Source organism: Falco rusticolus, chromosome 3 (assembly GCF_015220075.1).
Source record: "Falco rusticolus isolate bFalRus1 chromosome 3, bFalRus1.pri, whole genome shotgun sequence".
In the NCBI taxonomy this organism is placed as follows: domain Eukaryota; kingdom Metazoa; phylum Chordata; class Aves; order Falconiformes; family Falconidae; genus Falco; species Falco rusticolus.
In genome coordinates, this window is record NC_051189.1 from 59,945,184 (window position 1) to 59,972,433 (window position 27,250).

General features: G+C 39.5%; 1 protein-coding gene across 1 annotated transcript; it reads left to right on the forward strand.

Annotated features, from left to right (window-relative positions):
* Positions 1–1,831: 1,831 nt before the first annotated feature.
* On the forward strand, positions 1,832–26,635 carry RAB12 (RAB12, member RAS oncogene family). Its single transcript, XM_037379958.1, has 6 exons — positions 1,832–2,315; positions 15,789–15,849; positions 23,626–23,764; positions 24,300–24,389; positions 25,344–25,448; positions 25,952–26,635. Exons 1-6 carry the CDS (start codon positions 2,072–2,074, stop codon positions 26,063–26,065), a joined length of 753 nt encoding a protein of 250 aa, XP_037235855.1. The 5' UTR covers positions 1,832–2,071; the 3' UTR covers positions 26,066–26,635.
* The last annotated feature ends 615 nt before the right edge of the window (positions 26,636–27,250 follow it).

A 27,250-nucleotide genomic window follows, 5' to 3' on the forward strand; every position in this document is an offset into this window, starting at 1 on the left:
AGAGGAATAAAGGGTGCCTATGGCTGGTGATAGACTGCTAAACATGACAGACTGGAGGTGCAAAGGGATTCACTTCATGTATGTGGGTTCTCTGCAGCTGTTGACTCATTGGGAAATAGCTCTTCTACTGCACAGAAGATGCAAATGATTCCAAGCTACACAATTGAAGCCCGGTGTTCACAGTTCAGTTCATTTAATGAGGGACTGAAAATGAATATTGATGTTGCTGAGTATCTGTGTGCAGCTACAGAAATAGAGTGCTCAACCTAGATTCGTTTGAATTACCTTGTTTGCAAGTGAGTTGGTAGGACATAAAATAGTGTATGGAACTGTGGCTACTCTAACGACCAATAATGAATGTGGGGCAACAGTCTACAACATACCCAGGGATCTGCACAATTGAGGAAGAGCTGAGCAATCTTGAGGATCTATCAGAGCTACAGATGGGTCACAGCAAGTGCCTGATTTTGGAGAACATTATAATTCTAGAGGAAGGACCTAAGGGGGAAAAAAACCCAACTCAAGACAATAAGGTTATCATGTTATGATGCTCTACTTGCTAGATTATTTCACTCTCAGTAATGGATTGCCCCTTCAAATACCTAATTACACTTAATCGGTAAGAAGAGGGTGGAGTGAGAGTAATGCACAAGAAGTGTTGGGATTGGTTTGTTAAGGTTGTTATTTGGTGGGTTGTTTTGGTTTTAGGTTTAGATCATTCTACTTTTTTGAAGAACTGCCAATATTTCTCGTTATAAAAATTAGTGCCAATTAAGAAAAATGTTAAAATAGTTCTAGTTCTCTTTTGTTTGGTTGGGTTTAGTTCTCTTTTGTTTTGTTGGGTTTTGTTCTTGACAACATAGCCTTACGGTCAAACTTCTCTTCAAGAAAATTAGCACTTGAGAAAATCATTCCTGTATGGCAATGTTTTCCTAAGTGTAAAGCCCAATTTGACATTCCCTTGTGGAACTGCCTTAGCTTACAAATAGTAGTGAGAAACTAGAATATGGGACCAAATTTTCTCAAATATCCGCTAGCTTTGGCTGCCCTAACCTCTGATGTTCAGAGGAATACTGCACCTACCTGTAGATCTCAGCTAAAACCACAAAGCCTTCCTGACCCTGGAAGTCTGGCCCCCATCTTTGGTGCCAGCTGCTGCCGAAAGATCTGGATTCTGTGAACTCTTGGTCCTCAGTGCCCGGAGAGGCAGAAATCACCTCAAAAATTACAGTGAGCAAGGCTCATCCCGATCATTTTCCTTCACATGATTTATGACACTACTTCCCCTAAGGCCATTTTTTCCTTTGCTTGGAATCTGAACAACGGAGCCAGCACAGGCGGTTGCTGTGAAGAGGTCGGTGCCCCGAAGCAAGCCTGCCGCCCTGGCACACAGGTGTTGGGTTTGGATTTGTTGGTGGAAACCGCCCACGCGCAGCCGACAGCAGGAGGCCGGCGGCGCCCTGCGCGGGGCTGTGCTGTCCGAGCGCCCGGCGGTCAGTGCCGCGCAGGGACGGCTCGCACCGGCCTTCGAAGCCAGGCCCGGCCGCGCGAGGCCGGAGGCCGCCACGGGTCACCTCACTGAAGGGGCTGAGGTGACGCGATGCCCGCCCCGCTCCCGGCAGCCGCGGGACCCTGAGGCGCCGGGTCGCGCTCCGGGCCGGCCGGGCCGCGCGCAGGCGGGCAGAGGCGGGGCGGGCAGGACCCCGGCCGGGCCGAGCCCGGGGAAAAGCGGGGCGGGGAAGGGCGGGGCGGGGCGGGCGGCCGTTCCCCGCCCCCGGCACTGCGGCGCGGGGCTGCGGCTCCGGCACGGTAGAGGGCGCTGCGCGGCTGGGCGCGGAGTTGGGCGCGCCGCTCCCGGCGGCGGCGGCGCAGTTCCCGTTCCTGTTGCTGTTCCCGTTCCCCTCGGGCCGGGCCGGGCGCAGGGCCGGGCGGCGGCCGTGTCTCGTCCTCGCTGCCCCCTGCTCCCCCTGCCTCGCAGTCGTCGGCGCCGGTGGCGGGGAGGGCGGGAGCGCGGGGCGCGGCGGGGGCGGGGAGGCAGCGCGACGCCAGCGCGGCGCCGCATGCGTCGCTGATGGAGCCGGGCTCGGGGCTGCCGCAGCGCAGGGTGGGGGGCGGCGGGCTGGACCTCGGGGCGGGCTCGGCGGGGGGGTCGCCGGCGCTCTCCGGGGGGCAGTCCCGCCGCAGGAAGCAGCCGCCGCGCCCGGCCGACTTCAAGCTGCAGGTGATCATCATCGGGTCGCGGGGGGTCGGCAAGACGAGCCTCATGGAGCGTTTTACCGACGACACCTTCTGCGAGGCCTGCAAGTCCACCGTGGGTAAGGGAGCGCGCCGGGCCGCGCCCGCCCCGTCCCGTCCTGTCCCGTCCCGGGGGAGGGGGACGGCCTTGCCCCGGTGCTTGCCGTGCCCACCCAGCCGCGGGGCCCGGCCGTGGGAACGCGGGGCTCGGCGTGGCGGCCGCCTTGCCTGGCCCCTCTCCCCGCCCTTCCCCGAGCGCGGCCCCCTCCCCGCATGCCGGCCCGCGGCTTCCCCCTCGGGGGGCTCCCCGTGCCCGTCCCCTGCAGGGTGCCTGGGGGTCCCGGCCCGTCCGGCCTGGCGGGGCGAGGTCGCGCCGCCCCGGGTGAGCTCCGCGACCGTGTGCCGCTTCGCAGCGGGAAGCTCACGGGGCTTGCGGCGAGGGGGCCCTTGGTGCCGAACTTCCAGCTCGGGAAGTTCCAGTGGCGGGGAGGATGGTGGGGGGCCTGGTTGTCTTTGCAAGTTCTGAGAAGGTGTTGGGTATCCTGTTTCAGCCTTACTAACGGCAAACAAAAAGCACAGTTAAAAAAAAAAAGGGAGGGGGGGCGGTAAAACGGGTTTTTGTGTTGAAGTCTTAGATGGTGTGTGTAGGGAAACAGAAGTGTTCTGGGAGTTGAAAAGTTGTGCAGTGTATTCACCATAGCTGATGAGACTTTGAATACTCTTCCAGACCATAGTCTAACTCCAGATCACTGTTATATCTTCATCAAGAACTAACACACACACACACCCCCACACCCCGATGTTTTAGGTCTGAGGAACCTAATGTTTCGTTTCTTGAAGAATAGTACCTCTTGAGCACACTGCGAGTTTTGCTCCTCACACAACTCACTGGAGAGCAAACTCCCTAGTTCTGTAGTATGCTGTCTTATTCATGGTTTAGTCATCTGTGTGACTCTTGCAGATAATTTAATGCCTGCTGTCTTTTAATACACAAACGTGTGAAGGGAAGAAAACAAGCTAGTTAAGTCTGTGTTGTTATTAGAGTCCTATCCTTGGAGTTGAACTCTTGAGTGTTGCAGCAAGGCCGTTGTTAAGCCTGTGTCATTGGAAAGTATGTCTGCTTAGCTTAATTGTGGCTTGGAATGTGAGGAAGCTTATAGCATGTGATGGAAAGTGATTGTATTGCCTTTTAGAAGCTGAATGATTAGTATCCAAATTTATCATTCCATGAGAAAAATAATACAGTTACTTTAGTTTTAATGTGTGTTTTATCAGTTGTTTCAGTATTTCCTAGGCCCTCTAAACATGCAAATCTGGTAATGCAGATTAGCCCAGTTAGCGTCAATATGGTTGGTTTATTTTGTTTTGAAGTTGGTAACTTAACCTTGTAGAAGTTAAAGACAGTGGTAGCATATTGGAGGCATTAATCCTCAGGTGACGTGTTGTAATGAAGAAGTGCTTATGGCTTCTCTAGATGGACAGGTTTAATTAAATATATGTTATAGCTGGAGAAGTAGAACCAGTAGTGGAATGTATTTATAAATTCTTCAGGTCTATGTATTGTTTTGAACTCATGTGCATCACCTTTGTGTTGACCTACATTAAGGGTTCCTACAAAGCTGGGCTGCTCTCTGTAACTAGGGATAGTTTCCTGATTTGAATTTTGAGAAGTAGAGGAGGTGCTCTAGACCCTGGTCCACACTTCCAGGCTGGTGCCTTGTAAGCAAAACTGATTTGCTAGATAACAGAGGCAGTGATTGAAGCAGAGAAATTTCCTTATTTTAGAAAAGAAACAGGAAATAAATGGTGGTGAGCTGCTAGACAGAAGATTACATAATGTTTGATGTACAATGTGTGCCAACATAAAGCAGCATAGGGGAATTGAAATTTGTGCCAAAATACATATAGAAAGACTTGACAGTAATGGCATTCTTTCATCCTCCTCTGACTAAACTTGAGAGCTGTTAAGATTCCCCCAGATCCTTTGGCTGCTAAATGAAAGAGCATTTCTCAGTCAGCTTGCACCCTGGGTTTTTTGCACTATAGACTAAGAAAAAAGTAACCTCTGCTATTTACATTTCATGTAGATTGAAAATAACCCACACTTCAAAATGACCTGAGACTTGGATACACAGTTAAAATCATAAAGCTGGGCTGGTTCTTTGTCACCATTTACAGTAATGGTTTTCAGGAATTACAAGTAGAGGATGTGTTTTGAAACATTGTTGAAAACCCTGTGACTGATCCAGTTTCAGAGGAAGTTATATAAACTGAATAGACCTTGAGATTAAATTTGAAAAGGCAATGTAACCAAATAAATGACTAAAATTTGCTGTATCTACCTTATGTTAGCGAAGCTGTGTTTTGAACGGAATGCTAGAATACATATTTTACTCCCTTACCTTGATATTAATGGTCTCAACCTTACTTCTGTGGTTTTATACTAAGCCTGTGGAAGTATGGGCCAAACAGAACAGCATTTAACACCTTAACCTTTTGTATGAAAGTGGATAGGCTACTCGGAGGTCTTACAGTGGAGGAATTGTAAATGTTCAAAACCTTTGTCTGCCTCCTGTCCCTGAGTGCTGTTTAGGATAATAACACTGTGTCATTGAAGAGTGGAGTGTTTCTGCTGAAAAAGGGCGGTGTGGATTCAATTAAGAAAGATACAGTATTTTGATGCTAATTTAAGAAGACTACATTGCCAGATTGGTAAAGTAAGTTCTATAATAAAAACACATCAACATGTCTTCAGTCTCATCTCAAGTACCGAAGTTTTTTGAAAGTGTTCAAAAATAGCTTGGCAGATTTCAGCACATTATTCATAACGGCACACGATGTGTTGTTGATCTAAAATTCTTTTGATGTATTTATTTTGGGCATTAAATTAGTTGCATAGAATATTGTCTACTTAATCTGCTATTTACATAGTGCTGAGAACACTCAATGTGCTCAAATATTTACTGATTTTTGCATGCGGTTGTCAGATGAGAAATAGATGATGCTCTATCCAAATTTTATGTGATAGGTCTGAATGTTTTTTTCTTACTATTAGGTTATAAATTATTTTTATTACTTGTTTGGGCAAATAAATTGTTTTTAGAAACGTTCCTCTGTATCTGCAGTGATGTAAAATTACTCTCTTCATGCCAGTGTTAAATCCAGGGTAGTTAAGGTTATTTCTTTTCTATAATGGAGTAATGCTTGTGCAAGGGTAATACTGGCATCATGTTAGCTTTGTCAACAAATGTAAATATACACTTTTCCTTTTAAAATATTTGTTTTTCTCAATTTAAGTTTGTTACCTGACCCCCATGCACCTGTATTATTCTCATGGGAGCAGAATCTAAAGCTAATCTAAATCTAAAGTTTTTTCAGACTTGACAATTAAAAGGAAGTAAGCCCAATTTGGCATGAAAAAGGATGGTCTTTCCAAAGGTAGTGGATAAATACTCATTGCCACATTTGTGAGAAGATTCAAAGATGGCTGGTGAGGGAAGAGTGTGTACCTTTGTTGCTTCCCCCCTCCTTACCCTGCCCCAAATAGTTCTTATCCTGCAAAAAATACATCTTAATTCAGATCTCCATAGTGGTGCTATAATTTATATGTGTATTTTAAAAGATGGTGCGCTCTCACCCTCTTTTCATCAGAGTCCCTTTATGTAATAGTCAGAGGCCTCTGTTCTCTTCCCAGTGTCCAACTCCTGCTCTGTCTCACAGTTGTCTGCCCTACCTGCATCCACCAAATCAGCTTATTCCCCATCTCTCTGCTGTTTTTCTTCCATGACAGATCTACAAAATTCCTGGACTCAGCAGTATTTCCTGTCCATCTAATTTTGCCGCAGGCATTATGCTTCCCTCTGGCTTTTAATCTTTGAACTTGAGGTTCCGGCTTACCCAAACTTGAGGCCCTGCACTGACTCACCACCTCTCAGGCGACTGACTCTCCTGCTCCCTCAAATCAAATTGAGCTTCTCAGCTTTTCTTTTTAAGTGCTGGCTTAGTTATGTAAAGTTTCTAAGGCCTAGTCTTACTCTTCAGCTCTTTTACACCAAGCCTGAAAGCATCCCAGGAAAGAAGCCTTGCCCTTGATAATAACAGAGCAGTTTGGGTGCCTCATGCATTGCTGGCTTCTCGTAGCAGCTATTCACAGGGAATGAGATAGGAGCACTTGTAGTAAACACTGAAGCTTCCTGCAGTCCTGGTTTACAAACAAAATCATCGGTAAAGCTACTCAGCTAAGTTTGTAATGGGAAGGTTTGTTGTGAATCAGGATGGAAATGTCATGATGTGCTTTAGATTAATTGTAGCCTGTGGGATCCAGATCAGTGGCATGCAAATGCACTGCAGTGTAAAACTCCTTTGACTTCACAAAAATGCTCTTTGACATTGTTTCACCTTACTGGTGTTAGTGTGAAATGGTATGCAAGTTGGGAACTAATTAGATTTGAAGAGCTGCACAGCTTTTTCTTCCAAGCAGTCTTTTCTGTATCAATTCTTTTAAAAAATACCTGTGCCCTTACAAGATGCATAATGTCCATCAAATAAACAGTAATAACGGTGAAAACTTCACGTTTATCTTTTATTAGAGTAATCTTAAGTAAGGCAGCTTCTTGTTTTAATATATGTATACATGTATATGGGATATATAAGTACATATACATGGGATATATAAATAATACAGTTATATACATGTATACATATGTTTGGGGGTTCTGTCACAATTCAAACCCTTTCTTCATTCTCTGTATCCTTAAAAAATGTGGGCTAACAACATAAATGAAACTTCATTCCCATAAGCTTGTTATATAACCTAATTATATTCACTTAAAAGTATCAGCCTATTCGTTTTAAAAGTAAATTGGTTATTTTTTCAGAACTACCCTTTAAGTGGCTCCTCAGTTCTATAGTTACCTAGTCAGTATTTCCACAAGTGCTGTAAACATGGTATGTGACTTACTAACCATTTGAAAAATAATTTTTCAATAAATCATGAAGTTATGTTTTAAAAGCAAGTTTAGTAATTTGGTGTAATCTGAGGTGAAAAACAATCTACATAAAATTTTCAGGAAAATGTCATGCATCAACTAGAACATCTTTTTGCTACACTTGTATGTGTCTGTGGACTCTTTCTGAAAAGTATAATTAATTTTAATTTTTCTTCAACTATTTCCCTCCCCTCCCCCTTCCGTAAGATGGCACTGAAAACCTAGGTGGGGTGGGGAGAGGAAAGAAAGGGCAGAAATAGATGTCTCTTACTTTACCACATCATGACAGAGTAGAAGTAAAATGTGCTTGCTTTACACCCAAAATCAGCTCTACTCAGACTGAGAAATTTTTGCTGTTGTACAAAAAGAAGAAAGTTCTGATAGGTGACAAGTATTTTTGTGAGGATTGACCCTTTTTTCTTATCTTTGCATGTCCAGGGTGTTAGTATGAATCTCTTCTTATATATTGGCTTTTTGGCTAGTGCGGAAGAGTTTAAATAAATATCTCACTAATTATGTGCTGCAGTTACTTGACAAACTACAAATAGAGGAGAGCGGGAGACTTGAAATCTGCACAGAAAACAAGTTTATCGTACGCAAAACCTTAAGATAATTGGGGAGCTGTATGAACCTGCCTTGTCTGTCTTCAGTTCTATAACCATAAGTTTAGGAACTGCAACTTGGAACAGAAGCTTGCGTTCCCTGCAAGCTGCCTTTTACCTTTAGGAGCAATGTTGTCATTTTGCAATTGACAATGGAGACTACAGCAACTGAAAGCACCTGGCAAGCCACTGTTCGCCTCAGATATGTCAACTCCGTCTATTTTACAGCATTTGGAATCGGGGTTTTTTATGCATAATCATTTGAGTCCTCATAAGGTGACAAAATGATATTCTAAATCAGAAAGTGTAGTAGGTAGATGATACTAATTATCAGAATTCAGGAATAGGGTTTTGGGGAGGTATGGGGGGTGTTAATTAACAAGAGGTTGGGAAGAAGAGTAAATTTGAAATTGACTTTTTCTTCATTTGTAAACTAGATGCTAACTTCAGCTGATAGAAATATTCAGATACTGGGTTATATCAACGATATGAATTGTCAGGGTACCTTGTAGTCCCTAGTCAGTACATATATGAGAATATGCAAGTAAAACAACAGGCAAGATGAAGAGGCCACTTGAATGGTGTTGAATGCAGAGTTTAGTTTGCAAGGAGAGTGGAATGCAGCTGTCAAACTCAGTCTCTGCTGTGAACAGCTGAGCACGTCAGTAGCTAAAAGGAAAAAAAAAGTAGGGCCACATGATTCTCAGTTATTGACTTCTTTCTGGGAGTTGTGAGCTTCAATGTTCATTTAATGAAAACAGTGCATGTAATTATGGTTTAGCTGAAACTACAAAATGGAAGAGACAGACTCTTCAGAGTGCCTTTCATCACAAAAATACTGAAGTCTTTGTAAAACTGTCTTCACTAGGCTGTGCTTAAACAAGAAAGTGATTAATATTTCCCTTGTTAAGATTGTAACTGTATAATAGCATATAGCAACACTTTTATAACTTATTTCTTCTGATAGCCCAAGGAGTGGGAAACTTGATACCCAAACCAAAAAGCTAGATTCAGTCTCACCTTGAAATAATTCTGCCTTTTTAAAATATGGATAGTGCTTTTCATGAAATAAGTTTAATTTTTCTTCACATTCAATTTTCCTTTCAGGTCAGGTAGTTGTAGACCAGTAGCTCACTATGTTTTGTGTTCCGTAACCAAAAGTTTTGAAATTAAGTCTTGTTCAAGAAGGCACAGAGAGTCTTATCGATTCCAAGTTCCCCTTCCACTTCATTCTGTTTATCAAAATTTTGGTGCAAGCTTTGAACTTACTGCTGTAAATAGTGTCAAAAGCCTACATTTTGTGAAAGGCTTTATAATTTTACTGTCCATGAGAATGTAAAGAAATGGTAACTTCCTCCGTTCTCATTGAGTTTGGAAGCACCAAGTGTCTGAGATGTTTAAAGGTGTATATTGGACATCCCAAAATGACTGAAAGCTTTCTAAAAACTTTATAATTACACCTTCAAATTTTAGTCACTGTGTGTATATTACCAAAATCTTTTTTTTTTTTTTTTTTTCTTTCCCCTCTGTTGTCAGTGTGTCTGTTTCATTCTGGTCTGTAGCGCAGTTGCCAGCTGAGATACGGGTACACTTTTATTTTAGGCAAGCAGTCTCAAATGTCTGCATGTTAATCATTCTAGAATTACACACTGAATCTTTGTGGACAACGTACATTACCTGCCTCTAAAATAATCCCCAAACTAGCTCATATTTGAGTAACACAGTGCTTCCAAATCTCTTTTTAAAATCTTTAAATGTGTAACATGCAGTTTGAAAGAGGTATTTCCACTTTAGCATGCTTTAAAATTAACTGCATGTCCTACAACTTCAATTAAAATGATACAATGGTTTTGTGGTTTTGGTTTTCTTTTTGTCGAGACAGTTTTTGTAACCTTCCCTTCTCTTCCTGTCCCATGTACCTTTTGTTGTTGCTTGCTTCCCCCTGCCCCCAGCAAAATGATAGAAATCGGTATCAAAGCTATTGAGCATCTTTTCGTTGACTTCAGTAGTTTCTGGATAGGTATACGTATTGTGCTTAGTTACAGACCAGGACTAACAAAGATGGTTCTTGCCATCAAGAAGCATGTGACCTCAGTCATTAATTGTAGCAGAAGTAAGAAAATCTGTCTGTATAATGCTGTCAGATGTCCAAATTAAAGAAACTGTCCTAATCTCTGAATTGTATGTCTGTTCTAATGGCTAATTAGTATAAAACCTCTGAATTTTTAAACTGTTTCCTTAAACATGGTCTGATTATTTTTCATTGATTGAATTTCTTTGATGGAAATCACTAATAGGCCTCTGAAAATTTAATCTATTGGAATTGATTTTGGTTGGAGGGAGGGTTTTGTGCTCTATTTGCATCTGTTTTCCCAGTTTCCCCTTTAACTTAGTTATCAGGAATCTTGGCCTCCAAAAGGTCACTCTGTGTGCATTAATCAAAACAGTCTCCACTTCCTTTTTCTGCCACTTAGGTGGGGGGGGGGGGGGGAAGTAAATGCCAGAAGCATAGTAAGTTGTTCCTTCATCATTGGCTTTATTTCAAAACAAATTATTTTAGCTTTAAAGAGAGAGGCTAGACCCAGTTCCTGTGTGTTTGATTTTGTGCTTTAGTAGATAACTTTTAGTTCTTGTTTGGGATGGGCAATTAATCTATTACCTGATATGGACTAGACTTCATTTTTATTGAATTTCAGTCTCAAGTTTGGAACGGTCTCAAGTTTGGTTCAGTGACAAGATATGTCACTCTCACCAACTTGCCCTTATCTAGAACTTCATTAGTGTGCTTCTATTTTGAGTGTCTGTTCTCTTTCTTTTTAAGACTGTTTATTTTTGAAAGGAGTGCAGACAGTTTGCTTAGCTGTGTGTTTAATATACTTCCAAAACACCCTTCCATTCTACTAGCCCTTTGTTTTCCCTGGAAATGCATAGTTTCACTTGAGCACATGTTGTAATAGATGTTCTCATTTGCATGAAGCATATTTTTAATCTGAAGTTCATGTGCTATTAACAAAAACAATATGCTTTGTATAAAATTTTGAAAAATCCTTAAGAATCTTACCTTACACACAACACAAGTGCTGCTGTACTTAAGGGTTTATCTGACATATATCTAGCCTACAGGGAGAGGGCAGCAGCTCATTTGTAGTTTTAAGTGCTATAGAATCACTATACTTTGAAATGCTTAACAGATACAAAATCATAAATCCAAACCAGAGGCTGATATCAGTATTTTTGTGCCTTTTTCATTTGTTCCTATATGTGTATGGGATCTGTTTGGATACTGAAAAAGGTCTTTCCAGGGAAAAATGGGGGTCAAAATCTGGCATCCAAAACACACACTTTTAATTCATAAAAAGAGAGATGGTAGTCTGGATTAACTCATGGTGTGAGTGTAATAATTTTAGAGAAACAGAATGCATTGATGGCCTGTGGTCCATGCAAGTCTGCTGTATGGAAAGAGGCTGACCTTTTTATGGGGGGAAGATTGCGGTAAGGCTTTTTGCTTCCCCCTGCATCTCTGTGACCTGGCAAGGGGCATGTATGATGGTAAACACATACACTTGGCTTTGCTGGCATGTGTGCATTTGATTATTCATTGACAATAAATTAGCCAGCAGACATTTAAAATGCAAACTAGGCAGCATGCAAACCAGCAATCGTTTACTGGTGGTGTAGCAGCTAAAGAGCGCCTTTAAAAATCTTTCTTTTTATAAGACATGTTGTTTAGATTTAATGCATTTGTCAACAGTAATTATTGAGTCCTCTATTTTATTGACTAAATACAAAACCATGCCCTTGGTCCTGTTTGCAAAATTAAGGACAGAAGGTGTTGAAGTGGCTTGTGTTAGCTGTTGTTGACATCCTTTTAGGGGATACCTGTCATAACTGGAGGCACATGGTGGGAACCTGTTGGTATAGCTGTGCTAGTAGATTGTTATGCCAGGGCTAGTAAATCGTGTCTGTCAGTGGACCCATTCTAGCACACCACTTTTTGTGCACCTGTGTAGCTTCAAGACTGGAGCAGTTTCTGGCAGGTTTGAACACAGAACAAATGTAGAATCTTAATAAATTTGAGTGTTGTGTTTTGGGATCTGGCTTAAGGGGGCATAGTAACTGTGCAAGGATTACTAGTATTATAAACAGCACAAAACTTGGAAAAAATCTGACAATTTGCCTGTACTTAAGAAGTCTTAGAATAAGTTTAACAAGACTGAGAAACACATATCTTGCTTAGAGGAACTGTAAATTAGGTGTTTCTTGAAGCAAGAAGTATTTATCAGATGTTGCTGTCATCAACACTGTAGCATTACAAAGGAATTCTTTTTAAAAACAGCATTTTCTAAGAGCAGAATTAATGGCTTCTCTCTTGTGCTGAATAGAGATGCTTAAAAGAACTGCTTACAGTTATTTTGCTGAAGAATGGGAGTTTTCACCAGCTGATACAAATCTTAGGTTCTACAGCTGCAAGTAAATAAGCATGTAAGACCAGCTTAGCATACGTGAATGGAAAGGTGCAGTTGTCTAACTCTGAATGTCATGTGACTAAGAAGTATGTTATCTGTAGTAGTGGAAAGTGTTAGTTTCCTGATTGACTTTCAGAGAATATTAACAGGTTTTCCTCATGTCTTTAATAGCTGGAGTAATTGTACGGATAGCAAAACTTTTCATTTAGGTATTTTCATTACCATAATCAAGCTATATAATTTGTTTCATTGAACTTTTTCTTAACTCAAGATGATACTTGAAACTGAAGTGTAAAACAAATTATTGTGTTGTTTTAATTAAGTTACTAATTTGTATGTAAACTCAAAGCACTACCTTTGGCAGGTCTATGGTGAAACATGGTCATGAAATGGGACAAGCTTAGGAATTTGTTTCTTCATGTGCAAAAGGAAAATTGCCAGATTTTTTCCTTCAGTATTGGCAGACATGAAGCTTTGTGTTGATGCTTGCAGAGCATTACTAATTATAAAAAGCAGCTGAGCAACCTTTGCTTAGTTCTGGCAAGCTATCTGTCTTAAGTGTTAAATGATTCAAACAGTTCTGTAGAAGAATCTTTTTCAAAAACTTCTACTGATTTGCATTGTTTATTGCAAAATTTAACAGTAGAGAAGTGTTTCATGGTATGACTTTAAGATAATTAATAGAAAGATCTACCTTTGAAATAAGAATGCTGTTGACGTTATTTATTTTGAAACCACCTCTTTAACATGTAGGGGTTTCTCCACTTCATTTCATTCATATATTGTACCAGGAAGTACCAATTTGAAAATTTACTTATTAGAACAGTTGGATTTTCTCTTCATAATTAATTATTTTTCTTTTTTAAAAATACAACAAAACCTTTTTGTTCCTTGATTTGTGTAAGACAGCAGTGTATAAACCACTTCTGTAAAAATAAAAATATTTCGTGATGGAGTTGTTGAAGCTTACATGAAATTCCTGTGATGGCTTTTAATACACAATTTTGGATCAAAGATGCTTTAGTCTTCTTTTTGTGTGTGTGACAATAGGACTTTTTCTTTACACAGCAGAGCTGTATTTTCTCTGTGCTCAGATAAAGCTCCTCTACAGTTGTTAGCCTAAAACAGGTATACCCACCTGCACGAGCATCATAGATTCTTTTTTCTATTTGTTTCTGTGGGAAAGAAAAGCAAGATGTAAAAAAAAAAAAATTTAAACCCAAGTTCAAATGAATGACAAATTGTATAGTATGTTGTGTATCAGATAATGGCAGGACTGAGAATTGTGATTGGGACTGTGGGCAATTTTATTCAGACTTCCTTGAGGAGGGAGAGGTTTGAAGCAATTTTGATTACTGATTATCTCCTTAGCAAGTAAAGTTGCTGTCTTGTTTCAGACAAAGCTGTAACCATTAAGACAATTGCATTTTATAGTTAAATGCATTTATATGGAGGAAAGGCTTTTAGCTGTAGAAATGGGTGTGTGTTTCTTTAAAAATAAAAATCTTGTTAATGGAAAAGCAGTAATTACAAGAATTTTTTTCCCCACATTTTGGATAGAGCACAGATCAATTGTTTCACCTTCTTCTGTTTTTACATCAACACAGATGGTGGTTTTTCAAAAGTGTAGAAAAATAATCTCTTAAAGTTAGGGTTAATGCTCTGAAATCTTAATCGTTCTAATATTTTTCTCAATTTGCATATGAATAATTAAAAATTGTGATTAAAATTGTAGACTGTATAGTACAAATCAGTTCTAACACTTTAGCTTCTGTGTTGCTTAAGAACCCTACTGGGGTTTGAACAGGATACATATTGGTAAGTGAAGTGTAAGCATTGTATGTCCTGAATATCTTTCCAGAAATTGGTGAACAATTGAGCTAGACACTTTTAAGGACATGGAGGAGGACAACAAATGTCATAGTGATAACCAATACTTTTATCCCTATATAATGTGTAACTGCAAGCTGTTTAAAGGGATTTTTATTTAGGGGAATGAAGATAACTGATCCTTCCATTTATTTAGTCTAGCTGAAGAGTGCCAATCTGCTTTGCAAACTCAAAATAGAATTGAGTGTATCCTTTACCTTTCAATTAAAGTGTTTCTAGCTTTTTAAAACTTAGTCCATTTTATTGTCTCATACCAACAATTGTACAGACGTAACTATCTTTAAAAGCACTTTGAAATAAAGGCCAAGTCAACAATGTGTAGCTGGTTTTCAGGATGTAAAATGCACTTTTTTTCCTACCTAAATTTTCAGGAGTTTTGGAAGGCTTTGCGTAAGGGCCAAGTTCAGGCCTTTCTGTCAAAGTTACAGTCCAGTCTTGACTCTCACAATATCAGCAGGGACACCTGGCTGTTACCAAGGGTAGACATTAGGGAAATGTGTAGGTTTTGTTAGAGAAAATAATTTTTTTTCCCTCTTCACCTTCATCCCTATCTTTGGTATACAATTGTATGTGAAATAGCAAGAGTGTTTCCAGCACACTGCTTCTACACTTCTGTGTGAGTTTAAGTGTACCAGTCTGAACCATGTTCTCTTGTCTTTTTATTTCCCTCCTTTTTGATTTAGCACTGTTAAGACAGATGGTGTTCAGAAGGAAGAACTGAAGCAAAAATCTTCATACACATGTATACTAAAATAAACAGCTTCACAGTCTATAAATGCTATGATATTCTAGGACATCAATACCCTGAAATATTCTTGTAGTTGAGGTGGTAATCTTTTGTGTCTAGGTATTGTTTGACCATAGTATGTCTTACATGTTGACTGCCAGCATTATTTTTTTTTTTATAGAAGTAAAGTCTTTCTGTATAACAAGATCTTCATGGTTCTGTCTTTGGTATTTAGCGTGCATTCAAAATGTGGCTGGAGTTTTGAGATGATGGGTAAAAGTACCACACAAACATAGAAGAAGTTTTTAAATTCAAATACCCTCTCTAAATCTAAGCAGTTTGCTAATAAAGATTTGCATACATTAAGAATGACAGTGCTGACAAACTTCTTCATAAACCAACCACAGTTCCAGCACTTCTACTAAAGCACTTTAGCATATGCTAAGCCATCCAGCCTGGAAACCAGATGTGTATTGTTCCCACTTCAGAGAGCAAAACTGATGTGGAGGGGTAGATTTCACTCCTCCAGGGCACCTGTGCCAGTTGTAAGTAGAGCAGGCTTGTCCTTGACAGGGCAGAAACAAACTGTGCCTGTTGTTTTACTGTTATGTTGGGTTTACCTGCTGCTGGAAGCATTGCACAAAGTGGAAGGTTTATGTTGTGACACTGCCAAATTGGATGGCTCACAGACTATAGAGCGGTTGTCAAATCCCCGTGATGATCCTGAGGTGACCCATAGTGGTGCAAACCCTTCTGCTTGTTCACACTGTTACAAGTTGTTATATATATATATATATATTAAAAAAAAAAAATCCTAATTACACCCGCATTACTTTTGCTGCTTATTCCTCCTTTTCTGTTTACTGTATTTTATTTATAGGTGTTGATTTTAAAATCAAAACAGTAGAGCTAAGAGGAAAGAAAATTAGATTACAAATCTGGTAAGTAAAACAAACGTGCAACCAGCAGTATGTGTTAATTTTATGTTCTAGCATGAATTAATATGCTTGTCTAATACTATTAACTGTTATAAGCTGGTTTAGCTCTTACCCTATTCCTCCTCTCCTCCATTCCCACAAGACTTAAGCAAAAACAAATAGCTCTTAGATTTATGTGAGGGTAAAGGAGGAGAAAGAGAGAGAAAGTTAGAAATAGGACATGAATGTAATTGCTGAAATGTTAATGCATCACAGAGGTCTCAAGCCCCTTTTCCTGGAAGAATGGTATCACCTACACAAGAAATAGGAGTTCTACAGACAGCAAAAGGTGACTGTGTTAAATAGACACCAGAGAAAGTACACTTTGGGTTGTTTTTTTTTTATTATTTCCTAGGCTGTGTAAAACCAACCGTCATTGTAACAGCAAGTATAAAAAGACTGTGAAGTATTTTCTAAACTGTTTTTCTAAAACTTGGTGTAGACAGTGCTGTCTCTTTGACGCTATATTGCATAACTTCAAAGTGAAGGACATTCAAGACTAAATTATATCCACTCCAAACAGCACTGAGAAGTAAAACACACCCATACAAATAAGACTATCTTAACTGGTACCGATGTCCTACTACAGAAAGCTCAAAGTCTGAACTAAGCTTTTCCTTTCTGTCGTAGGTTACATGTTTCCTGATAATGATTCTCCATGTCAATGATTAATACAATTTTTATTGTTTAGAAATTATTGAGCTTAAAAGGTCCTTTGTTTTGCAGAGTAGTACAATACATAAACAGCGTTATGAGAGAATAAACCAGCTATGTTTTAGACATTAATCTTATATACTACTATGTAGAAGCTTAGCTTTGGTTTATTAACAGTGCGTGTTGCATAATTGGCATTGTAGTTAAACTGTTAAAGCTGCTAACAATCCATAGAGGGCGAAAAATTCTCTAAATATACATGTTGTTACACTTCTGGGATTATTCTGTTGGTTTCTCATTCTTAACTACATGGATGCAGTGAATTCAGCTTACTAACTCCTCTTGGCAGGTCACCATCAACTCTGTTTGTCACATCATGTGTCTGTCTTGCTCCCCTCTGAGTTAACTGCTGCTTCATCTTTGGTATCATCAGTCACCTAACACTTGAATGTTAGTCATCCATCATCTGTCCCTGTTTGGAAACGTATGACCACAAGGCTGGCAGTTGAGCCAGCAATTGTTAGCCAGGGTCTGCTGGAGCTGAGAGAGGTAACAAAAAATTCTGATGTGGAGATGCTACTGTATGCCTGATGTGAATTCTTGTTGTGAATTGCTAAGCTTATCAAACAGTATCTTCATGTTGAATTAATACTTCCTAGGAGAGATGTTTTGCTGGAAAGGAGACATTTAAACCATTATTTTCCACATATTGAGAATATGCTAGTAGGATATAGGAAACTTAAAACTAAAAATCGATAGGTGACCTTTACTCCTGTGTGAAGGCCTGTTAAAATGGTGGAGAAAACACAATGCAAAGAGATAGTATCTTAAAATACGATAAAATCCATGAACACAACATCCTGCTCCTATGTGTCGCTTTCTCTTCAACAGTGGCTGTTAAAATGATGTTCTTAGACTTAATTCTTAAAACTGTCTTGACATAGGCATACTTACAATTTTTTGGAAAAGCAATTAGATAGGCAATCCTCTTGCTAATTTATCCTGAATTATATTGTGTATGTTGTTGGGCCTATTTATAAAATCTTATCATAGGGTCACAAAATCATAGAATCATTTAGGTTGGAAGAGTCCTTTAAGATCATCAGGTCCAACTGTAAACCCAATGTTACAAAGTCCACCACTAAACCAGGTCCCTAAGCACCACGTCTACACGTCTTTTAAATACCTCCAGGCACAGTGACACCACCACCTCCCTGGGCAGCCTGTTCCAATGCTTGACAACCTTGTCAGTGAAGAATTTTTTCCTAATATCCAGTCTAAACTTCCCCTGGTGCAGCTTGAGACCATTGCCTCTTGTCCTATTGCTTGCTACTTGGGAGATGAGACTGACACCCACCTTGCTACAGCCTCCTTTCAGGTTGTTGTAGAGAGTCATAAGTTTTCCCCTTGAGCCTCCTTTTCTCCCTGCTAAACAACCCCAGCTCCGTCAGCTCCTTATTGTATCTTCAATTGTTAGATTAAAAGATGAAAGCAATTTGCCAAGTCAGAACACTTTGGGAGTTTAGAAATGTAGACTTAATTTGCATGGCTGATCCTAAGTCAGTCTCCTTTCATACCTACTCGGAGGCAGAATTAACGTTGCCTCATACTTCCTGGGAGTCTTCTGTACAATGATTACAGTAACTTTACTACAAAAAACTGTTTTATTCAGCAAGCGGATAATTTCTAAAGTTATATGCTTGTATGTCTTAAAATTAATAAGGTTGCATTTCAAAGCATCAAAATTTGATTTTATTTATTTTTATAGTTATTTGATGATTCTACTTCAAAAATCAAGAACAGCTGAAAAAAAGAAGTTTGACTTTGATGTTTTCATGGTCACTTCTTGTCTCTCCACTGACCACTCTATCAGCAGGTGGTTCTCCGCAGAGCTCTACCACTTGAATTTATCAAAACGCAGCAGTACTATGTAGAATATATCAAGCAATTAGATGTGCAAGGCATCCTTTTGAAAGTGGCTTTCACATCTGCTGCTGTTAGTAGTGTACAAATTGGACTTGCATCTTAATTCCTTTCACAATGCGATACTGTGCACTAAGGATCACAGGGGTGCCTGCTCTCACCTCTGGCTTACCTGTTCCTGTCTGGCCCCTGCTGCCTCACAGTACCTCTTCCCCGATTTCCCTGACTTTCAGTCAGGAAACAACCTTCTGCTCCTTAAATTATTAAATGGTTGAGCAGCATTGAGGAGACAGAGTAACGTCTGTCTTTTTTGTGCCACCTGGAACAGTGGTAGGTGTCCCTTGGTCTGCCAGAAGTCATAGACACAGGAAATCTGCTTCTGCATTGCACTTCTTGGCTGAAGCAAGCTTGTATGTTCTGTGAGAAGTAATGCACGCACACAGCTCATGCCGTGGGGTAAAATAACCAGAACTACTGGATAGTGTAAGTGTCCAAGTGAATCCGAGCATCTCTGAATCAGTCCTTTTTCAAAGCCTGAAAACCAAGACCAAATAATAGGAACCCCAGTTTCACGCTTTGAAGCATAGGTGTGCCACGAGTGGCTTGGCAGGACAGCAGGGTGTCTTGACTCTGCCCTCTCGCCTGAGTAATCGGGGCACTCGGTGACACAAGCAGCTGTCACCTCTGGCTTCCAAAGGACCTGGCTGCTGAAAGCTGTAGTGCCCTGCCACTGTGCCTGGTTCGCTGCTGGGGAGCCGAAGGGGCTCTCTGATAATCTCTACAGGTTTAATGCCCAAGGAAGCCAGTGACTTGGCAGGAAAACAGTCTTGATTTGCTTCTGAAAGTTTTTTTAAATCAGTGCGTTCTCATAGAAGTTCATGTTCTGCCAACTCAGCGGTTTTTAATGGGCACCTGTTGCCTTGGAAAATCTCTTGAGATGAGTAGTCTGAGGAAAAGATCACCTGTCCTAGAATATAGAAGGAACTACATTCTGTTGTTCACTGCCTCTGAAATAAATCATTTCACGTAATAAAAGATCTTTGTGTTTTATGGGAGGAAAAAAGCTTAGCTTGACAAGTAGAATTAACCTCTAAAGTGACTTAAACATTTTTTAATGTTAAATTAAAAATTAAATTTTAGTGTTAAATTTTTGTTTAAAAATAATTTTCCTTTCTGTTGCCACTTCACATCACGGCTCATTAAAAAAATAACTTCAGAGCCAGGAAAGTTTTGAGTCTCTCCATGTGTTTGTTTCAAGCAACTGTTCTAGATAGGCACAGGGAACATTTATATAAAACAAAACATATCCAAACTTATTTTAATCAAGATCAACTGTATTTATGTTCTATTTTATGCAGCCGGAAATAGTAAGAATATGACAAGTGTACACTTGAAAATGGGCTTTGTGTGGGGCTTTTTATTTGCCTTCGGTTTGGTGTAATGTTTCTGGTTTCGGAGTGATGTCTAGTTTCTGTTTTGAAAATAGAAATACAGTCAAGCAGTGGGATGTTATTGTAGATTGGTCAGGGAGTCATACACGGTATGCTTCTGATTACAGTTTAGAAAGACCAGTGTTTTTCCATTTAGAACAATTTCTTTCAAAAAAAATAACAGAAAACTGCTTTTCGAATTCAAAAAGGAGTAATCTGTTGTATTTTTTTCAGTGATGCCAAATCATTGATCAAGTTGTAGTATTTATTGTTTGGACTTCAGGAGTTTGAATTAAATTGGACTGACTTACTCTAGTACGTTGATTCTGACCGGAGCAAATAAAGAACTAGCAGCACTTGGTATCACTTTTGAAATTCATGAAGTTGTGTACTTTTAGTTAAATAATGCTCATCTTTTCTTCCAGCTTTCCACTAGTGCTTCAATAGCTGTCCTTACTAAAATACTCCAGCTGCAGGAGAGTAGTACATCAGTGAAAATAGTATAACAAGCTTGATTGCTCCAGCACCACATGTGAAAGAAAGGCATTTTAAGATGGATGTGCTTTTAATACTAGCTCTGCATTAGGGATTGTCATTTTATCCTCAATATTGGAAGAATTTACTGCATATTTTCATGAAAAATAAGATAGCAGTTGGTAGAAGATGAGATTTTCCATGTGAAAGATCAGCTTGATACTCTTCTCAGACTGAAGCTTATTTAGGTACCTTGGGGTTGCATTCTAAACTTACTGCAGAAATAGTTTTCCAGTGTTCACCTTACTGTTCGAAGGCTAGTACAATGTTACTGTAATGTGAGAGACTGCAAATTCAGCTTATTTTCTTCCACTTTTCAAAGGAAACAAGGATTAAAATATCATGCTTACAGTCAGAAACCTAGTGACTGGTTTCATTTTAACTGGCTGCAGCAGCAGAGGTATTGGTTGTGTGAAGTGGGGGGAAGTCAATGACTTAAAACAAGGCAAAGAAAGTCAACTGCAATCCACTGTAATTAGCACGACTGGCAGGTGACAGTCAGTGGCCATCTGGTCATTTAACATGTGTAGTGGGCAGCCAGCTGTCCATGGGTGTTTTAAACTGGCCACAGTATGTGGTGTGTCTCGAATAGCTAGCAAGCCAGACTACAAGTTGTGTGATATTTAAGTGAACAACCTACAGAATGGAATGAGTACGGGACTTGAAGGTACAGCAGCCAAGATGAGTGGCAGCGTGGGAATACTGTAAACTTCTAAAGAGCCTGAGATTGTTGTGGGTTGAGGAGAGGTTGATAGTGCCAGGTGGACTTGGAGATACAGCACTTGGCAGGTCAAGGAAAACGTGGAGCCGGAGATAGCTGGGGTGGCAGAGTGTAATGTTGCATAGTTGGCTCCATCACCTACCCCTAGGCTTATCCAGTGTGTTGATGACTGTCTTCAGGGAGGGTGGCTGCACATCAGTGTGTTTAATTCCCCTCTGTTTTTCTAATGTCTGAACTGAGTGATCTGATCACCCTTTTGTGATGGGAGTTGCTAAAGGTCCCTAGCAGTGACCTGAAGGCACAGCCAGGTGGCTGAAATAGCCCCTTCATTTCTGTGTTCCAGTAAAGGCACAGAGGGGGAAGACCAGCTAACAAAAAAACCAACCCAACGTTTTCCATTATTCTGGCCAAAGCCAAAACTGATGCATTTTTGCACATCAGGTATGCCCTTCCACCTGCCATCTAGTTATGTCTACTCAGAATGATGGAACTAAAGGGATCCCACCCTTAATACCCTTGGCAGGGGCTGCTCTACAAGGTCATAATTCTGTGAAGTTTGTTCATAAATGCTAAAGCAATGTTATCCATATGTGGAAAATCAACGGTTCATAACTAGAATTTTTGAATCTTTCGTGGAGAGAATGTCCAAAGGACCTTTCAAAAAATAAATTTGACCATAGCAAAGAAGTAACAGAAGAGAAAGCAGAGTTACTTGCTCTGAGTAATATGTATGTCATTTCAGCTGCCAGAACCTGTATTGCTTTAATTAAAATGCCTCGTTAGTGATAAGAAAGCAACCAATTAACCATTTAAAACTGGTCTGAAATACTTGACCTTATTGAAACAGGCTACCTGTTTTCACCTTCTGTAGGGTCCCAAAGGTTTGTGTGAATGTAATTCTGAAGTTGTGAGTAGAGAATGGGATTTGGTTAAAAATAAAAAATGGATGTGATAAGAATTTGTTCTTTGTGCCCCTTACTGCAATGCCAATGGCTTGCAGTGAAGTATTAGTCAATACAGAGGTTTCAAATCTTTTTCTAGTGGACGCTGTTTTGCTTTGTGAAATCACTAGCAAAGATTTGTTGCTATCAAGATGCTTGTGGCAATTTAAAGGGAAAGTTGAGTACTTCACTTTTAAACCTGCTTGGTTGAAATTCTTACAAATTTTTGTGAAGAGCAAGATAGGGTTGTGGTAGTTTACTACTTGTGCGTAGACTTCAAAAGAATTAATTCTTCAGGACAATTGATGTGGCATTTTGTGAACATGACTTTCTTTTTTTTTGGTAACAAGTGTTTCAGGTCTCCATTGTTAATCTCATTCCTATATCCATCCTCGTCCTCCTTTTGTCTAAAATGTGACTGTTAGAGTTCCTTTTGAACTTTTGAGTCCCAACACACATGCACACATTTTCCCCCATCCACTCTTAATTTTGGTCCATCTTTTGACTTGCTTTAACTGGAATTTCAAAATTACCATTGACTCTGGGGGCTGAACTCAAGCAGCAAATGCTTGATTGCATTGAAGCACTGTATAACTTACTTTCCAGTTGTGATACCAGTCACATTTTAAGACTTAGGGTATGCACCAGCTATTTTTTCAGTATAATTGCCAAAAATCTTCCATGAGCAGACTTGATGATAGGATTAAAAGCAGTTCACAGGTTTTCATGGTTCAGTAAAAAATACCCTTTCTGTCTCTTCTGCTTTGGAATATAAGACATAGCTAGTATGGGCAATATGTTGTCATTGCTGGAAAATAGTCTCCACTGTAAATGCACCATGTCTGAAATGCCTACAGTGCTGAAAGTAAGAATGGAAATGTCATTTGAACACCTCAGATTAATAGACGTAAGCATGAAAGCCATGTATCTACTTTTAAAAGCCTATACCACATAGTGGTTGCTCACTCCTGTCGTCACTTCCACCAGTAACTTCTGCATTGGTTTTAGAATCATGGCTGAATTGCTGTGGTTGAATCCAAAAAAGCTCTGAAAGCTCAAATTGTAATGATTAGTACATTGCTGATTTTATAGTTAGGTGTCCAGCTGGGTTTGATAAGCGTGTATCTTTTTTTTTTTTCATATTTTCAGTACTATTAAAAAAAAAAAAAAAAAAAAAAAACAAAAAAAAAAAACCCCACACAAACTAAAAAACCCAAACCCCAACAACACAAAACCAGCTTCATCTGCTGGTACATTTCCATTGGACAGCTTCATTCTCAGACAGCTGTAGAAGTGCTAGGTGGCCTTTCTTGGTGAAGTTAGTGTAAGATAAGTAGTCCTGATGTGAAAACATTTCATGATAAAAGTACTGTGTGGGGGTTTTTTTGCCTGAAATTCGCATATATAGAAGGAAATGTTCAATATAGAATGTCTAAGGGGGGTGGGGTGGGGGGTGTTTATTAAAATGCAAACAAATTTATTCTGTACTTTGCAAATGGGTGAAATATTTTTGCCAATGTTTGCTGCTGCTTCTTAGGGACACAGCAGGTCAGGAGAGATTCAACAGCATTACCTCAGCTTATTACAGAAGTGCCAAGGGAATTATTTTGGTGTATGATATCACCAAGAAAGAAACATTTGACGATTTACCAAAATGGATGAAAATGATTGATAAGGTAAGCCTTAAGTATTTCGTTTTTACATGTTTTTTTAAGAAGGGAGGGTTTTTTTCCTCAAAGGTACTGTGTAATACTTGTAATGGCAGTGATATAGGATTATTAAAATAATACCAACTAATTTTAACTGAATTCTTTTCGCCAGAATTTAACATGAATGTGGTTTTGTTGTAAAGTGGTTGTCCATTCCTGCTTCCTTGAACTAGGATTGTCCCAGTTAGAAGTGTCAGTAACATTACTCATTTACCTGTGCACTGCGAGGGTAGGGAAGTTTTATTTCCTGTCTGGGAAGTAAGGTCATTACGTTCATTCTTAGGTAAACTAGAACAGCTAGTTCTCAAGCCATGTTTTAAACGTGGAATTTAAAAAATTAAGTTGAAAATTTTTGAAATAATGCTTGGGAAGTACATTTACATATAAACTGTGTAGATGTGGTTCCTTATTTAGTAGAGGGATTACCCTTTTTTAATATTGTGTTTGCATTACAAAATCTTAGGTTTCTAGGTTTAGTTAATTAAAAATGTTTTAATTGTAGTATGCTTCCGAAGATGCAGAGCTTCTATTAGTTGGAAATAAACTGGACTGTGAAGTTGATCGAGAGATTACTCGACAGCAGGGAGAAAAGGTAAGAACAGATCTAACCAAATTCTTAGTTACTGTTAGAAGCAAAACTGCTGTGTCTTTGCTGCTGATGGTCCATGGCTACTCTTGTTCAGACTGTTAGATCTAAGGAGCATATTGAGAATGGTGCTGTTCTGTCAAAATCCATATGGTATTTACTTTTACAGAATGTGCAATTATATGCATTCCTGCTGGAGCAGTATGTCTTTGATGTAAACAAAGAGTAAACTATAAATTTGCTTACCCTTTAAACATACTTTTTGGGGGGCTCTGAAAGAGGATGTAGTGAAGACTTGAATCACAAATGGAGATATCTCTACTCGGGACATCTTCGTGAGCCTTCTTCCAGATGTTTGCTTTTCGGTAGTATTTTAGGACAGGCAACAGCCCTGCTTGATTACTTAGCTCACCTATGTTTTCAAGTTTCTTTTGTTCTCTTCCAACTTCAAAAGTGGTAAGCAACCTGACAAGAGACTATGTTTTAGCATAACACTCATAGCTCCATCTTGACCAGGACACTGTCAGTATGGTCATACACATTTTCCTTCAGCTACCTGTCACATGTTTGGAAGTGAAGCATTTTGTGTTAGAGAGGCAAGACTAATTCTTACATCTGTACTTCTCTTTTTTGCATTTTAATAATAAGGTTAAGATTAACTCTTCTGAAAAGTTCTTACTTTTTGGCAATCTGCAGCAATCCACGTCAACTGGAGACAGGAATTTCTCAGGTTTAAGTCTGGAAAAATGCAGCACACTTCCAGTAAACCAATTTTAAGTGAAAATTAGCTGTATGTGGCAACATACACTGTACTGTTGAGATTCAAGATTATTAACTGAATTATACGTCAGTCACAGATTTGGGGGAAGTTGTGGGTTGGGTTTTTTTGAAGGTTTTATGAATGTATCGTTGCTGTTTGTGCGTATCTTCATGTAGATATTTTATTTTCTCTTCTGTCAGTTTGCACAGCAAATAACTGGGATGCGGTTCTGTGAAGCAAGTGCCAAGGATAATTTTAATGTGGATGAAATATTTCTAAAACTTGTTGATGACATTCTGAAAAAGGTAAAATATTCAGGTGGTAGTTCCACTGACAACGTAAATGGCCAGTGTTTAAATAATTGACTGCAGGTACTTGTTGGGTGCGTGCACAGTCAGGTGAGATTTTTAGTGAATATAAAGTGGGCATGATGTAGTTCACAGACTCTGGTAGACACTTCTGTTAATAAATACTGCTGTTGAATCTGGTAAACATCTGCTCCTATATGCTGTACTTCCTCTTTCCTATAACTTTATATCAGCAGCTGACTGTACATTTGCCTGCTTTCATTTGTGGGCAGTTCTGTTGTGATTTGTAATTGGTTTAGGAAGTGGCTTTATTTCAACAATGTCTTATAACTTTTTTCTGAGAGAAATTCTTAACACGACTTACTCAAATGTAGTTCATGAATACAAACCGCAAGATCCTTCAGTTGAGGCTTTGGCTGACAGTGAACTCTTGAAATGAGCTCTTTGTGCCGAGTTCTATGCAGATAACTGTTTACAGGTGATTTTTTCTTTTCTTTAAGATGCCACTGGATGTTATAAGAAATGAGTTGTCCAACAGTATCCTGTCCCTGCAACCAGAGCCAGAAATCCCACCAGAACTGCCTCCTCCAAGGCCACATGTCCGTTGCTGTTGACTTGTTACTCCATACAGAGTGAAAAATAGGAGTGGGAGGGTAAAGAAAGTACCTGTACTACTCTGCACTACAATCATTTGGCAGTTTCTCGTTGCACTTTGTTATTCAAGTCAGAGCTACACACTAACTTGTAAATATGCAAATATGCAATCCTGTGTAGGATTCAGCTATAACATTTAATTATTACCCCTCTCCCTCACAATGATGTTTTGTTCATTGCCCCAGTGTTATAAATACTGTACAGTCGGTGGGGGTTTACCACACTTCCAGGCAAGGAGGAGGAGAAATTAAATCTATACCTATTATCGACATAAATGTTGTAATAGTTCTTTGTTATTATAAACAGGCAGGCAGAAGCTCTTCTGGTATGAAGATAAGTATATGGTGCTTTGCTAACTATTTTAAAGACAAATTTTTTAAAAACAGAGGACTTTATGTACAAAGCTTCCATAATCAGCATTACGTTTCCTTTTAATGTAGTGAGAACATTTTTGGCTGTAGCATCCTTTGCTGACTGGATATATTGAAAAGCTAAGTTTAATTTTTGGCAGTCTTCTATTTATTTTGTTTAATGCTGCACCCTTTCTTTGTGTACCAAGACATCACATCTGGTGCAGATCTAAGATTGCACTCTGAAATAGCATTTATCATTTTCTGCGTAGGCATAAACTTGGTTGCAAGAATCATTGTTTCAATAAAAGAATGGAGATATATTCAAGCTCTAAAATAAGGTATAAAAAGCAATGCTGCTGTCCTAGACAAATTCTTTAAAAAAAAAAACCTAATTAAGATGATAAATTTTCCTGTGTTAAGGAATATATATGTGTACTTGTCTGGACATCAGTAGGGTTGGGGGGAAGGGAACCTAAGGTAAAATTATTTTCTTTCCTAATGGTGGAAATTATTCCCATCAAGCAAATACTGTGTTAGGGTTTTGTCTGATAATGAATTTGTGAATTATATCTTTGGTATATCTTTTATTAAAATGCACTGTTTAGTTTAGCTGTGGTAAATCAGTAGTTACATATTTGAATAACTTGGTGTGTCCTGAATGTTGTGGTATTGAAAAACATTGTGGTCTTTCTAAACTAATGAAGTGCAAATAAAATTTTGTATTTATGAATGACAGTGGAACTGCACCTGTTATTAGAATGGCAAATATAAAATGATGGGTAAAAGGTAGAA